Below are 17,056 nucleotides of genomic sequence, written 5' to 3' on the forward strand. Positions count from 1 at the left end.
AGATATAAGTGTAGATACACATACATATTCACACATATACACACATTTATGTAAGTTAACCCTCTCTGTGTAGGACTGGCTCCAGAACTCTTGAGGATACTAAAATCCAGAATGCTCAAGTACCTTCTATAAAATGGGGTATTATTCATGTTCGCCTATATTTCTAGATTTTTATTCTAGATTACTTATAATAACATATTACATTGTAAATGCTATGCGCATAGTTGTCATACCATATTATTTAGGAAATAGTGACAATAAAAGAATCTGTACTTGTTCAGTAGAGATGCATTTTCCCCCCTGAATATTTTCAATCTACGGTTGGTGGAATCTGTGGATGCAGAATTCATGGATATGGAAGGGTGAGTGTGTGTTTGTGCACATGTACGTGGCTGTGAATATATATACACAAATCTATACATACATAATTTATTCTTTTTCAAATTTAATGATCAGAAACATCGTAAATCTGTCAACCACTGACCTATTTTACAAATTTCCTTCTCTCCAGGAAGGAATAGGATACAAAATGATTCACCAATAAGAATTCATGAATTTGGGTGCATTGGTGCATGCCTGTAATTCCAGCTACTTGAGAGTCTGAGGAACGAGGATCGAAAATTTGATGCCAGTCTGGACAACTTAGTGAAATCTTATCTAAAATAAAATTTTACAAAAGGAGCAGGCTGAGAAGTAACTCAGTATTCACTGGGTTCAATGGCTCCATCCTAAGTATTACCAAAAGAAAATCATAAAGTCAGTCAATAAATTGAGTCAATCATTCACTGGTTGCATTCACTAGAATGCCTTCCAGGTGAATTTCTTAGTTATTGGAGTATTTATTAAAAGTTGACTGTAATTGCAATGGAGAATGGGGAGACTAAAGCTCACATGAAACCTCAAACGAACTACATAGTTATGTGTCCTGGATATAGAATATATTAATATCGTATAAAGCATTGCTCTGTAAACAGATACAGATAGAACTTCTAAAAACAGTTCAGCCAGAAGACTGAAAGTGAATGAAAATCTAGGCCACTAGCTGAAATACGCTTAGGTGTTTCTGTTCACTAACACAAGTTCTGCTTCAAGGGCCTCCTTTATCTTCTGTAGTACACATTTTATTTGAGCTTGATTAAACTGTGCAGTGGAGTATTCACATCTTCAAAAGCAAACTGGGCTTTTTACAATCTCAATTGTCTCCTTAAAATATATTCAACTACTATGCCTACTCTGTTTGATATTTAAGCCATCGAAAGTTATATTTCCTTCTTGCCCTTCTTTTTTTTTTAAGGTTCTTGGTTTACATAGGCAGGAAGCACCAGAGTTTGGACATTTCCATGAAAGCAAAGGTCATATTTGGAAACTGTTGGGATTGATTGGAGGCATTCATGGATTTTTCTTGATAGAAAAATGTTTTGCTCTTCTTGTATCACCAAATGCCAAGGTATATTTTAAATTCTATTTATCTTTTTCTTCAGGGTTTTATAGTATTTATTTGTATTTTAAGGATTGCTTATTCAGAAGTAATGACATCTTCATGAATTTGTCTATGTAAGGGAGGGATCTCTCATTTAAAGAATATGTGAATCACCCTGAATAGCAAGTTCCTAATTGTGATTATTATTTTTTAAACATCTATTGCTGGCCAGTTAATGTATTTGTTCAATATTCTGTTTAATCTTCATGGTTGGTTCAAAACAAGAGATTATTTCATGTCTGGGGAAAGAAGGGGTCCAAAGTCTTAAACTACTAATTAGTACTTTGGATGTCTTTTCTACACAAAAACAAATAAATAAGAAAGTGAAACTTTAAAAATTCATAAAATCACTTATTATCTATCTTTTGTGGTACTGGGGATCAAACTCAGAACCTTGCACTTGCGAAGCAGGCGCAATACCACTGAGCTAAATCCCCCACCCTATTATCATCTATCATAAGGGAGTTTAAAATTACAGACCCAGGAAGCTAAGAAATGTAATTCACAGCAAGTCTCTTTCTAGCTTGAATAATTTCTTTTATTATGCCTGTATTTGATCAACTTCTCTGTGTATGATGAAATATATAAAGCAATGTGTTTTATTCATGAATTATATTTCTTTTGCTTATATACATTATAAGAAAAATAGATTACTTGTTTGGTGGGATGGTTAAAAAGATAAATGCCTGTGAAAGACTCCAAGAGAAAAATAAAGTAATATTTCTTTATAGAGACACGGAACTCTACAGTCCTTTATGGTTTTCTTCCCATTCCCTGGCCCTTTACCTGTTAACTTAGTAACTATTGATGTAAATATAATGCATATGCCCAGGGAAAATATTAATGCCTTTAAAATAACATTTCTAAATTTTTAAAAAATTCTATTTTATGAATCAAAAATAAAATGCATTTAATGTTGCATAAAGGGATGACAGAATGGAGAGTTGTCTGATAAATTATAGTGAACTGTTATTATAGAATCCAGAAAGTTGGTATCTGAGTGTCACATTATAATTCTTTCAGCTTTTCTGAAAGTTTGAAACTTTTCAAAAATAAATAAATATCAAAGTTTCAAATAAAAATGTTCTGTCTTAATACAGTAGGGTTTTTCTTTGGCCTAGGGATCAAACTAGGATGCTATAATAATTTGGAAATTGGAAATAGAAGCTTCAGTCACAGAATTTACCTGAAATATTTAGGAAATTAACTTCCACAAAAGAAGTTCTAATCTCAAGAAGCATAAGAAATAATAATAGATCCCCATTGATATAATAGATTAGCATTTGGGGGCCAGGAAAAATAAATTATAATGCTAACATACCAGTCTATACCTAATAGCTAGAAATTTAAGTGGAATGGAAATGTAGGAAAGAAATTCTGAATATCCAAAAATGCAATTCTGGGAATTTAAAATGAGTTTTAAGAGCGCAACTTCAAGATTCACCTTATTGAATAAAATAAAAGGAATACAGATGTTTGCAAGTAAGTACTTTAATTGGTGAATCCATTTCTGGAGATATTATTTTAGTACTTATACTCCTAAAACTGCGATAGGATTTTGATAATCATCATGATAGTGCAATCAGAATTCACAATTAAATTCTGTATAAGTTCACAGTTTTAATGTATGAAAAAGACAATATGAAAAACTATTCAACGCTCTTTTAATCACAACTAGAGGTTTTTGAAGTTACAGTCTTAAAGTACTCAGAGCATGCGTATTTCAGAGCAGGATTGTGCTTCTCTAAGATGAGACGTCTTAGCAAATACTCATCACCATGAAGTTTGCCCAGGACAGTAGTACTCCTTTCGTGCCACCCAACACTTTGGCCTGTAAACAAAATGTTCCATAGAACCATGGAGTTGACAAAGTCTGCCTCTGCATTCTGACCTCCACTCTAATTTTCACCCATCCTCTTCCAGCAGGGCCCGTCACTGGCCAATGGGCACGTGGGACATTCCCACCACCTTGCACTCAACCCTGAAGTAAGTGAACAGCCAGGCAGAGGCAAGTCTGCGTCCGCTATCCAGTTGGTACGTTACTTCTCTGAGGCATTCTACTGATTTGATTCCCTTCTTTGTTTTACTCCTCAATGAATAGATGGAAATCAGTGGGGCGGCCGGAATAGAAGCCACTCCTGATTTGTCTATTCTTGACCACCATAAACCCTGGAAATCTTTGCCAGTCACCTAGAAGCTGTTTTAAAGAGCACAGAACACACTCCAGGGAGCTAAATCATTTAAATCATTGCTCCCTGTACCACTTTGAAACATGACAGATTGGAAGAATGATCAGTTTTTATTTTGTTTACAAGATTTCATAAAACAGTTGACCTTTACATGTTCTATTCTGCTTAACTGTTAACCATGCCTAGTTGACGCAAATAAATGTTGAATAAGGGGTTAATCCTTAGTTAGTCGAGGACTAGGGTATTTATTTCACAATGTTGAAGAGAACTGATTCTGTCCAATGAGTTGTTTTCTAGTAAATGCCTTTGATTCTACGGAATTTTCTATGCTAAAATTGTCCATATTCTCAAAATTTTGGGGCAGAATGGTTAAAAAGATAATTCCTTCTTAAGATTCGAATATAATTCCAACTATGGACTAATATAATTCCCCATTCTACTGAAAGAAGCAAGTATAAGGACAAGGTAAATATGAAATAATTGTAAACGTGGTTCTTGTAAACCAGGCTTTGGTCTAAGGGGTTTACAGTGCGAGGATAGATTTTAACTGAGAGACATAACTGAGCTCATTGTGAGATTTTAACTTAGCAAAATAGAAGTCTGGCAGTGGGTTGCTAACTCAGAGATAGGAACATAAAAATCTTCCCTTAAGATGAGTTTTGAAAGCTTTTTGATTTATAGTAAATAATTACTTTCAAATAATTGCTTAGATATTTTAAATGTGGTTTGAAGTAAGATAACTTCAGGGTAGAAATAATTTTAAAATCACTTTATGGTAAGTTTCATTACTTCCTTTGAATAAGGATCTGGACCCACAAGGTGCTCATAAGCAAGTCTCTGAAGAGAACTTAGTGAGTCTTGAACTATTTGAACATTGTTGTACTAATCCTGTGTATTCATCAGTCCTTTCAGTATATAAACTCCAAGGTCAATGTAAAGAGTAGCTGTTTTTCAAAAGAGTATTCTTTTGTTAAATATTTGAACTCTTGTCTTGTAGTAGAATTATAAAACATTTTGACTATAATCAGGTTTTTTATATAACATAAATGATCAAATTGGGTTTTCTGTTGTGTTTTGTTTCTAGATCCCCCCAATTTCAGGACAAGAGGCTTGAAATCCTAATAACTCTATCCCATGGGTCCAACTCTACTTCCTATAGATGCTGTTATTCTAATATATGAATGTTACTTTCTCTCTTTTACATAAAAGAGATGCTTGTCTCACATTAAATTTGTGTCAAAGTTTCCGCAACTTTGAGTGATAGAATGACGTGAATACGCTTTTAAAAGTGTATGTTTAACGCTGCATGAAAAGGATTGTTTTCACAATTGGTTAAGAATGATAAGCATAGAGATTGTCTTCCAGAAACTGACAGCTCAGTCCCCGAATTAAAATTATGTCATCATAATTCATACCATAAGAAGGCAATTACAAAATCTCCTCCTCTTTCATATTGAAGAGTGAAAATTTTAATAAATCTATTATATTTGTCTTTTGTAAATCTGTTGATCTACTTTTCATATTGACAAGATTCTTTTACTGACTGGAAAAGCAATAAAAACAAAATATTATGGTGCAATAAATGAAATGAAGTATTATGTTTCCATGGGTTTCTTCTCCGTGCAGAATACCCCATTGACTTACAAACTGAAAAATAAATCTTAAATCTACAGATTACCATACAGGAAATAGGCCAAATTAAGTCAAGGATTATTTTTTTCTATAGCTTTTGGGTTTCATAAAGGCTTACCTAATTTAAGTCTGAATTACCGTCTCTCAGTAGCCTTCAGGTCTCTGTGGAAGATATTGATCTACACAAGTGTGTTATTTTCAGCTAAATTTAGTAGTGCAAAGTATGCTCTGTTCACATACTTTCCGTTTGACATATATTTTGTCTTTAAAACTTTGTTCTATACGGGTAAAATTTCTTTTGATGAATGTGATCATTATGTATATTTAAATTGTACCAATAAAATTAATTTTTAAAAACAGTTCTAATATATATCTAGTATATGAAAAGGTTTTGTTTTAAAAATTAATATAGCTCTTAAGATGTTTCATGTTTCAACTATATGTGACTGTTATTTACCTTTGACCAGTTATTTTTAAATTTAAAATAGAAAGGCCCAGAAGATTCACAGGCAGGTGAAATTTCTGTAGCCAGTATGACAACCTCCAACAGAAAATGTGAGTACTAACTTTTAAAAGCTACACTTTAAATGTAATAAGTGCCATAGAAAGTGTTCTAAAATAAATGTCAAAACTGCATAGATTCCATATTGAGTATATATTTTATTATTAAAAACTTTGCAAAAATATTTAAGATCTGTCTGTTTTCCTCAATTGTTTAAGACTGCTCCCCTGAAATCTGCTGTTAGGGTATACACATATGTGGTTATTGGGATTCTTTTTAAATCATTCTCATATGATGTTGGAAACTTAATTCACCATGAAATATGGAAAGATCATTGGTTCTTTCCAACTTTCCTCATAGATAACTGAAAAGTGAGCACAAATGTCTATCTCATTTATTATTGTGTCACTGAGACAGTGGAGTACAAATCAAGGACGTGTCATTTTTTACATTTTGTTCTGTAACTAATTTGTTTCTTTTATTTGTCATCAACCTTTTTTCTATGATTTTTGCTATTTCTGAATTTTAGATAAAACTTTATTTCCCTCTGGTTATGATTCTGAGTAATTCTTTGAAGTTTTTTGTTTTGGTTTCCACTAGTTGCTCTTAGATCTTCTCCCTATTTTTTCTCCTTTATTCTCCTCTGTTGTGACATGAACTTCCTCATGTTTTAATGTCAACCCACTCATGATTAGTTATTCCTATTCTATCATAATAAGTTAGTTAACCAATTGTTATATAACTATCATGAACTAAACACTTTTTGTGTGTTACACATAGTGTTAAACACTTGAAATGGAGTCTCTCAATTTAACTCTCTCTCAACTTAAGGAGGCAAGAATAAATATTGTCAAAATTATGCAAAGGAAGAAACCAACTCTGTGAGTGTGGTGAAGTCTTTGCTCAGGATCACATAGCTAATAAGCCCCAGCTTTGGGGAGCTAAAGAAATATTAATACACCAGTAATTTCTTTGTAATTATTCATTCATCATGAAACCACAAATTCTTTCATGTTCTTTTGTACACTCAAGGAATGTTTGAAGATGTTCAGTGTTTTAGTTATGGTATATGCAGGATTAAATTAGAAGTTTTTTATCCATAAGTTTGTCATGTAGTTTGGGCTATAAATACTAAGAAGAGTGAACACCTTTTAGTGTTGTATTACTATTGTTAGTGATGAATATTCTAATTGTTTTAGCTATACTGACTCATGTATTTTATTTGATTTAAGATATATAATTACAGGCCAGGGATTTAGCTTGGTGGTTTCACCACCTGCCTCACAAGCGCAAGGTTCCAAGTTCGATCCCCAGTACCAAAAATAAATAAATTAATTAATTAAATACATAATTACATATTTGTTTTAGTTATGCTTTCAGGACATTGTTTGTAGTAATTTTCCCTTTAAATTTTTAATCCCAGGGTTAATTTAGAAGGCTTGGCATGTAGTAGATCTACAGTGAACTTTTTTTTTAAGAAAGGAAAAGAAGACAAGGATATGCCAAGTCAAATTAGGAGCAGGGAGTGGAAACTCGACCAAGAAGCGACAATTATCCCATACAAATATTTTGCAATCTTCATATCTTCCCATTACAGATATCAAACTTGGCATAGGGCATGAACAGTGAACAAGTCCAAATTAGAATATGTAACTGCACTTTTGCCAGGAAAATGCTGAATTAGTTTCAACTATTGGATGACTTGTTTCATATGACCTCATTGGTGGAACTCAACTTGAGTTGCAAAAGACAGGACGTGAAAATCCTATCTACAGTCCGATTTGAATAAACAGAAAACCAAATCATATTAGTTCCAGCCCATGTTTCAACAGGGAAAATCTTGAATAGTTCAGAAATGTGGAACTTAATATGCCTGCCAGGTATAGCAGCAAAGGTAAAATGTCATGGATATTTCTGTAATGAGTACATTAAGTTACCAGCGGATACCTATCTTCCACTAAATAAAGTTTAAGTTACCTTAAAGAATATACACAATATCTTCCTTGTGGCTTGCATGCAAATGTGTATATTTGCCTCGTGGCTTATTATATATCCATAATCTGACATTTAGAAATAGAAAATAACAGGCAGCAAAATAGGTCACATGTTTCCCAGCACAGTACGTATTCACTAAAAATCTTGCATTTGAATATATTTTGTTAATATCAAAGCCATATGTAGACCCGTAGAAATCACAAGTGTATTTGCACACTACAACGTTGTCAAATATGTCACTTTAAAATAATTTTTGTTTTCACAATGAAGAGCTTTATTTCTAAAAATTGACAGGTAGAGCTAAATGATTTGATGCTGTTATTGGGCTCAGAGCACTAGGCTACTCTGGTGTGAACTCCCTGAATTCAATAATTTGGTATTTAATTTGCATGCTTAGATCTGTTTCCGAAATCTGCCTATTTTTAACAAAGAATAAAATGAGTTAGTAAAACAGAGAAAGAATATAAGTCTGTCCTACAGTGATGTTTATAAATATGCATGATTTTCCCAAGTCGAATACACAGGCCACCTTTAAACAGTCAACACAGCTATCCTGGTTGAAAACCTGGGCTATGGCTGCTGTTTCCTGATGTGATTTTTATAAAGTGGGATATGTGATGTGCCAAATTATATTCCCCAGATGAGATAGCTCACCACGTTAATACAGTTTTCCTCAGTCTTAGCACATGTGTGGGTTAGAACCTAGAAAGCAACCTCTTTCTAGTTCTACTGAATACAACTATTAGAATAATGTGTGGAGTTCTAACAGTAAGAGGAGCTACTCCTTTCAACCTACTTCACAGAATATATTCAGCTGAATAATGAAGGTTTAGCCTATGCTAACTGGCTAATGACTATTCTTACTAAATGGGGTACTTGAGCAGTTTACTGTCAGAACGAATGTTATCCTGAAAACACTTTTTGTGTTTGTGAATTGTTCAACTCTGTCATTGAGTTAAAACATACAGCTTAGGTTTTTAAAATCAGGAATCCCGTCCATTAAAAACTTCAACCCATTTATGATCCAAATTATTTCATCAACTCTCTCCTAAACAGATAGTGGGCAGTTGCCAATAGAATCCCATGAAAACTGAAGCTTTGTTTTATTTTGTTCAACATCTAACTGATCTACTCCTGAAAGATATTTTTCAGAAAGAGAAGTAATTGAGCACTTGTTCCACAGCTTGTTTGGTAGGGGGCAGAAGGTGTGGCCATGTTTCTGTTGCGGTCACATTTGGGACGCAAATAAGGCACCAATCAGCAAAAGCAATGTTGGTCACACAGAGGCAGTAAGAACAGTGCAGTGCATGGAAACAAGACAATTAGACTCAGAGGAACAGTTTTGGAAAACCAACTCCATTTTAATGATAATTCTGCAGCCCCGATTCCTGATACCATCTCATTAATAGGATAAATTTCAATATAATAAATTTGGAGTGAGGGGGACATAAATATTTCAAACACAGCAAGGTTCTTAAATTATTTTAAAATATAGCTGAAAAGACACAGATGGAATGGTCATCAGTAGTATTTTGAGAAGTTATAATATTTTTATTTTCTCCTTTTAGCATAGACAAAGTGATAAAATAATGAATGTAGAAGTATAATTTATCTCATGATTGTTTTAACCAGTAAGAAAAAACAGTCACCATTTTAAGCACATTGGTTACCATATTTGCATCTCTAGTCCTAATGTATTTTGAAAGTGGAAAGAAAGGAAATTAATTTAATTAGATGCAATAGAAGGATATGAAAAGTAGGTGGGAAAATTGATGGTGTTTGGAGGATCTCATGAAATATGCAGCACTTTGCTAATGCTTCTCACACCTTTTTGTTTCCTTAGGCAAAGCCATTAGCTTATTAGCAGTAATGATACTGGTTGGGGACAGCCTGCATAATTTTGCAGACGGCCTAGTATTAGGAGCGGCCTTCTCATCATCATCTGAGTTGGGCGTGACCACAACAATTGCTATCTTGTGTCATGAAATTCCACATGAGATGGGTGAGTTGGACAATAGAATCGGAAATTTTCCTGCTGTTTGAGAAAAATCATAATACAGTACAGCTCTGGTTTACTTGGGTTCTCTTGCCAATATATGACTGAAAGATGAATACTTTCCATTCATGATTTACTTAAACCCTAAGAGGAAGAGGAATCAAATTTCTGTACCTTGAGGTAAAACTAAAGTAGACTGCTTTATGATCTTTCCCAGAGGCAGCAAGGACTCTTTTTGATTCCCAGAGAATTCTATATGGGAGAGAGTCATAAAGAGAAATTACATTTTAAAGAACTTTGGCAAGGACTTTTAGATCTACACATTAAATGTGGGAAAAATACTAAGGGGGGAACCTCTCCCATTATGTTAGAACACAGGCCAGTGAGATAAAATAACATTTAAATTGAAACCAAACCATGGTTTCATCAACCTGATTTATATAAAATGTTTAAAGTGAAGCATAAAATTGAAATGACAGGCATAAGGTAGCAAATACACATAAGACTCTTTTTCTGGGTAATCTTAATAACCCTGTAATTTAAATCCTGCCTCCTAGGAACCAAGATGGGATAAAATAGGGATTTTGCAAACAGGCCCAGAAATAGTAGAAATGGATTTGCACATGCACACCCCCTAGGGAGAGGGCTTCTTAGCAACCGTTCTTCCTGCTTCCTCTTTTAGGTCTGCATTGCCCCCTGGAGCACTCAGTGTCTATTTCCAAAGCCCTGACACCAACATATTATTGACCCATGGTTCTTGGAGAATTTATCTAAGGTCTTTCCCGAGCCCATTGAAATATAGCTGGTCTGGGTGCCATGTCCTATGGCTTTGTGTTTGCTCTAAGAGCAGTGAAACACCTGATCCTCAACTCTAAATCATGGGACAGAGTGACAGTCCACAGCAGGCCCATTATGGGACCACTTATCCAGTGGAACCGGGACAGAGAGCCAGCAGGGCGTCTCTAATTCCATTTCAGTCTCAATTCCTGAGAGTGAGACGTAGATGTTCTGAAAATCACGAGCAGGCCATTCTTCTTTTGGAGGAAAGGTGTGGACAGAATAAGGTCATTTTTCTATAAATGTCAAGATGACAAAGCCATTTTCGAGAGGAAAAATTTGTTTTCCTAACCGACTTCTGCAATTTTTAAAAAAATCTCTGATTAAGTAGTTTTCCCTTTCCCCACAACAGTCCCTGCCTAAGTCATAAAAGCCCGCATCAAGTTGTGATTTCCCCTGGCAAATTTCCAGCCAAGAAAGATTTAGAGGCCCTGAGCCAGAGGGTAACTTTATTTTGCATTTGTTAGAGTTGAAAATGCCACAGGACATCAGGAGCTGAAGAATATGCCACAGACTTCTCTAACTAGACTGTATTTAGGAGAAGTAAAAGGAGCAGGGCTCTCTCAAACTGCAGCTTCCTAAGAGTAGAATGAGCCGGCTGTGAAGGCTAGAGAAATGCAGGAAAGCACTTTCTTAACTGATCAATCAGTTTTACTTCCAAAATGCGTTCCAGTTGCTGAAATTTGAAACCACCTCATAGCACAAAGGCATCATCAGTTAAGTGATAATTACACTTTCTTTTTCCGTTAAACTCCAGGAGACTTTGCCGTACTCTTAAGCTCTGGACTTTCTGTGAAGACTGCCATCCTGATGAACTTTATAAGTGCTCTCACTGCCTTCGCAGGGCTGTACATTGGCCTGTCGGTGTCTGCTGATCCATGCATCCAGGACTGGCTCTTAACGGTCACTGCGGGCATGTTTTTATACTTATCCTTGGTGGAAATGGTGAGCCTTGTGGCCTTTCTATTTTGTTTTTCTAAGCACTGAAGATATAAAAGCAATAAAAAAAGAGGGCCGGGATATAGCTCAGTGGTTCTGCTGCCTGCCTCGCAAGCGCAAGGTACCGAGTTCAATCCACCTGGTACCAAAAATAAATAAAGATTAAAAAGAGAAAGAAATAAAATGGAAGGAAAAATAGGAAGAGGATGAGAAGTATATAATAATAATATAAATGGGCCAGGGATGTAGCTCAGTGGTGCCATGCCTGCCTGGCAAGCGCAAGGTCCTGAGTTCCGTCCCTGGTTCCACAAAGAAAAAAAATAATCATAATATCAGTGACTACAGAAATATTCTCTGTATTCTAAGAACATAAATTGTGGGAGGAACGTGATTTGAGATACAGAAAATATGACATCCTTTAACAATGTAAGTGGAAAGAACGAAACTTTTATAACCGCCCAAAAGTGGCCAACAGCTCATTTTGTTCCAGCTTTGTAAGTCTAAGGCCTAGACTTACAGCTAAACAATAAAATGTTGTGATGGTCTTTCTATTTATACAAGGCAAAACAGTTCAACTGAACTTGTCATTTAATTAATATCCACTTGGACTGATTACAAGTTGTATTTTTGAAAATCAAGATTTCATCTTTGAGTTTTAACTACCACAGGGCTGTCATGCTGCTGAAATGAGAAAAATTGTACTAGTATTTGGTCCCTAAAATTGTACCCTATATTTCCTAAAGAGATCTTTGCTGACCCTAATGATAACACAATTATTACTTTTTATCTCTATAATGTTAGGAAGGAGATTCCTTGATGTGAAATTTCACTTTATTTTTATTTTTTTCCTGCCAATTAAATTCTGGCTTCTACTAGATAAACTAGTCTTTTCTTTTCCTTTTTTTTTTTTTCCATACTACCAGGGATTAAACTCGGGACCTTGTGCTTTCGGGGCAGGTGGAGGCACCACTGAGCTGAATCCCTGGGCCCCCATAAAATAGTCTGTTTAAAGGTCACCCTCTATTGGACTTGCTTACAATTTAAATATCTTTAAGGTGAAATTCATGATTTTCCCTTCTCATTGGTTGGCCTAAGACAAATTAAAATGCCAAAAGAAATGCTTAAGACTGAAAATTACTCTGAATAGAAGTGAATTATGTTATTTCCTATATCCTGAGGAAGCTAAAGCAAAATAAACACACATGAAGGTAACATGTGAAACAGAGCAATTGGGATTCACTAATGATACAGCAGAATCCAGATACTGTCATGGATGTAAGGCACATGTTTCAGCCAGGCACGGTGGTTCATGCCTGTAATCCCAGCACTCAGGAGGCTGAGGCAGAGGGATTGTGAGTTCAAGACCAGCCTGGGTTTCTATGTAGTAAGATCTTGTCTCAAAAAACAAAAACAAAAAGGAGGAGGAGAAGGAGGAAGAGGAGGAAAAGGAAGAAAAAGAAAGGAAGGAAAGGAAGAAGAGAAAAGAAAAAAGAGACAAGGAAATGTTTTATAAGGAAAAAAACGTATGGAGGCAGGAGCCAGTGTGGATACAACCAGAATAACAGAACATTCCGAAGTACGTTTCAATGAGATTCTCAAAGTGAATGTCACCATTTTAAGCCCCTGTGAATTTCTGAGTTTCTGGTTGTTCTCCTTATTTCTTGTGAGTTCAAGCAGATGGGGTTAACACCAAATATACTTCCGTGTTTAGAAATGTTCTTAGGTATGATTTGTGATGCTCAGAAAAATGTTCATTTTGATAATGAAGCTAAAAGTGGACCAAATTCTACTTCTATTTCTCAACCCCATTCCCCAGCCTGAACTCTAGGTCACAGAATCCCGCAGTCCTCTGGATTTCTAGTCCTTTGTGACTCCAAAGCACCTTGTCAGTCACTGTTAGATGATGTGAACTTATCCTTTGATAAAAATATCTACCTACCAGTGCTCACATTCACTCTTGAGCCTCCTGATTTTCAGCTTCCTGTTTCCAATTTCCTTTTTCTTTATGGGTCAGTTGAGGGCAGTTGCTGTATTCTTTCGAAGTTTATTCTGTTTTTAACCCAGATTGGATCTCTCTCCAAGCATGATGGATGTATAGGTACAGTGTCAGTCCTTTTTCTTTCTTATGATGTCTATGCTTCCAGAATTGATCTGGGCGGATTATCAAGTACCATTTGTCATATAGAACTCTAAGCTAAATATGTCATCTTACCCTCAATATTTCTACTTATCTCTGCAGTGCAAGTGATGGCTTATAAGAAAGCACTGCATCTGATATCCTATGAGATTCCAGCTGCTATAGATCTTGACCTTATTGTAAATTACTATTGGCCAAGGGAAAACCAGCATTCTGGCAAGAAGACAGGGAAGAAAACACTCCAAGTTTCCTGGGGCTACTTCCTAAAATCCAGGTCCCCTGCTCTCACGGCCTTCTGAGTAACTTCTAAACAAACACGGGCTCTTTCACACAGCCACAAGTTTAACTGTTGCTGTGCTCTGGGGCTGTGCCAGAGCAAACAGTCTGTCATTTAAAGAGAGGAAAACAAGGCTTCAAGATTCTGAAATAGCAAGGAAAATAAATGACAGCGACTGAAGGATAAAGTGGAATATATTAGTAAAGTGGCTATTTGCTAAATCCTGCCTATTTACCAGGCAGCAGCCATGTAGGGTTAATTTCAGAAGACTCCAGAGATGTTTGTTTAGTTTGTTTCAAAGATATTCAGTGCATTTGATATCAAACTCCTAAAGGAGAAATAAGAAGGGGGCAAAAATGGGGCCATTAAGAATGAGATCAACAGGGCCGGGGATTTAGCTCAGTGGTTCTGCCGCCTGCCTTGCAAGCTCAAGGTCCCGAGTTCGGTCCCCAGTACCAAAAAAAAAATAAAACAAAAACAAACCCCACATGAATGAGATCAAGAAAGCAAGTCTTCTCTGGGGAAAGCTGCCAGCCTTAATTCTCCAAAGAAGGATCGCCTTAGCGAAGTACCCTAACTCCCAATGGGATTGAATTATTGCTAAGGGAAGTTAAGAATGAACAGAGCCCTGTGTGAGTGGCCAGAGAAAACCAATTCTTTTATGAAGATCGGAGTCCTAGACTAGGTTTCCCTCAAAGCAGAGGTAAAGACAAATGTGAGCGCAAAAGCAATTTATTCAGGAGATGTTCTCAGGAAACAGGGCTAGAGGAGTGAAAAGAGAAGATGAAAAAGTCAAACAGCGACATGTTCATATTAAGTTGACCTGCACTTTGGGGACTCCATCCCACAAGAGCTTCTGAGGAGACTTAAAACACATGCCTCAAAACTATTTACTTCGGAAATGAGAAAGGCTTTGTGTTGAAGCCATTGTTCAACCTTCCCTGCAGCATTATCTCCCCCACTTTCAGGTTAGGCGCGCTTGAATGCCACGGGTATTCCCATGGAGACCCACGCCATTACATCAGAGAACCCCAGGACAGATGAAAGGAATACAGTGTCCAACAGAAGCAAGGATTTGCCCAAAAGTAGTCAACACCTTTTTGGGATTGGTCTCTGCAGCACTGGCTGGGGAAGAAGATGGGCGGAAAGAATATGAAGTAACACACAAGTGATAGCTATTCATGCTTGACTCCTTCCAGCCCTATGGTCATGTCATCCTTTCATTTTAGGCTCCTCTATCCCAGAGTCCCTTTATAATTACAACCAGCCCCAAACTCCAAGAGACTTAATGCAAAATAGCTGGAGGAACAAGTGTCACAGCTGCTGGTCTTGAGGTCATTCGTATTTGATATCTGTCATCTCTGTTCTCCAGGACCAAGTCTTGGTTCTCTTCCCCTCGCACAGCATTTGGATTGACGTAGACTCCCTTCCTGGAAGGGACACCCAGGTCCTCCCTGAGGGGTTTGAACCTTAGGGCTTTGTCCTTGTCCGGCCACATTTCCTCTAGTGGCTTGTTGACCATTGTACCAGACCTGGAAGCACCAAGAGACTGTAATGAATCCCGCAGTTTCTAGATAGCACCCCCCCCCCCCCCGCGTGTAGCAGCAACCAGAGCTCCTCAAGGTAATCAGCAGTGATCAGTCCCACCACGAGGGTAGCTCTTTCTTTGTTGTTTATCCACAGGTATGAGAAACATCAGGTGATTGGGTGGCAGTCATAGCTTCAAGTTCATGAGAAACTTTTTTTGTATTCCCCAGTGCATTCTCCCTAAGAACAACAATCCATGGTCTTATATGCCTAAGTTTCTGAAACAGGAAGTACAAATTTCACAAGGGAAGAAACCAGCAATGACTACATATTAATGCCTATTATTTTGTATTATTTCTGCTATAATTTTCATTATTTCTGTCCTTTGTGTTTAGCTTTCTCTTTATTTTCTTGATATATGAGGTAAAAATTACATCACAGGTTTTTAATCTTTCTTCTCCTCTACTATTAGTAATTAAAGCTGTAAATTTCCTTTGGAACACTGCTTTAGCTGGCTGCCATACATTTCATTAAATGTATTTATTTATTTATTTATTTATTTATTTATTTATTTATTTATTTTTGTGGTACCAGGGATCGAACTTAGGACCTTGTGCTTGTGAGGCAGGTGCAGTGCCATTGAGCTATATCCCTGCCCCTTAACTCCCATACATTTTAATATGTTTTGTTGTCTATACTAACCATTTTGAAATGCTTTTAAATTTCTCATATAAGTTGTTTGATCCATAGATTATATAGAAGTATGTTGCCTAATCAATATTTGGAACTGTTGTAAATGTCTTTTACTTACTGGTTTTAATTCAAATCCTTCCTAGAGTAAGGATATGTTTTATATTCGTCCATTGTCTTGGGGCTTGTTTTTAGTCTAGCACAGGAAAGATAGATATGGTCTGTTTTGGTGAATTGGATAGTACATGAAACATAAGTTGTTAGGTTTGGGGTTCTGTGAGCATTATTTTTACAGGCTGGTTAATAATTTTAGTCTTTTTTTTTAAACTAGAGATTGAACCTAAAGCCTTTACAGTGAGTTACATCTCCAACCCTTCATTTCTTTTTTTATTTTGAGACAAGTTCTCACTAAGTCACTAAACTGCCCAGACTGGCTCAAACTTGGAATCCTCCTGCCCCAGCGTCCCAGAGTACTAGGATTACAGCTGTATACCACTACTCCTGGCTTTGTGCCTGTTTGATGTTAAAATATCAGTGTATATTTGTGGGTTTACCTCTTTCTTCCAGTCTATCAAATTTTACTTCACGTGTTTGAAGCTCTTTTATTTGATCCATGCATATGTGGTAGCTTTCCTGATCAAATTGGGCTGCAACAACATGATTCAATTTCTTGAGAACAGGGTCTGATGACCTCAAATTTGTAGGCTTAAGTGATTTCCTTGTCTCAGCTTTCCAAGTAGCTGGGGTTACAGGAACACACCACCACACAGCTATGCTGCAACAAAAATACTATAGATTTGGGGCTTAAAAAGCAGAAATTTATTTCCCACCATTCTGGAGACTGAAAGTTCAAGA

General features: G+C 36.3%; 1 protein-coding gene across 4 annotated transcripts in view; it reads left to right on the top strand.

The window, feature by feature from the left end:
- The window catches only part of Slc39a12 (solute carrier family 39 member 12), a 68,166-nt gene that overhangs the window by 33,699 nt on the left and 17,411 nt on the right, over nucleotides 1-17,056 (top strand). For 2 of the 4 annotated variants that reach the window (XM_004859960.3, XM_021240485.2), the window contains 5 exons: nucleotides 1,295-1,447; nucleotides 3,404-3,514; nucleotides 5,790-5,856; nucleotides 9,642-9,800; nucleotides 11,389-11,576. In XM_004859960.3, coding sequence (XP_004860017.1) covers nucleotides 1,295-1,447; nucleotides 3,404-3,514; nucleotides 5,790-5,856; nucleotides 9,642-9,800; nucleotides 11,389-11,576 — 678 coding nt within the window. The remainder of the gene's footprint in view (nucleotides 1-1,294; nucleotides 1,448-3,403; nucleotides 3,515-5,789; nucleotides 5,857-9,641; nucleotides 9,801-11,388; nucleotides 11,577-17,056) is intronic. The other 2 variants (XM_004859961.3, XM_087207220.1) reach the window with 1 other exon arrangement.

The sequence above is a fragment of the Heterocephalus glaber genome, unplaced genomic scaffold, assembly GCF_053883595.1.
Source record: "Heterocephalus glaber isolate CG9 unplaced genomic scaffold, H.glaber_assembly_v1.0 deba00000768, whole genome shotgun sequence".
Classification (NCBI taxonomy): Eukaryota; Metazoa; Chordata; class Mammalia; order Rodentia; family Bathyergidae; genus Heterocephalus; species Heterocephalus glaber.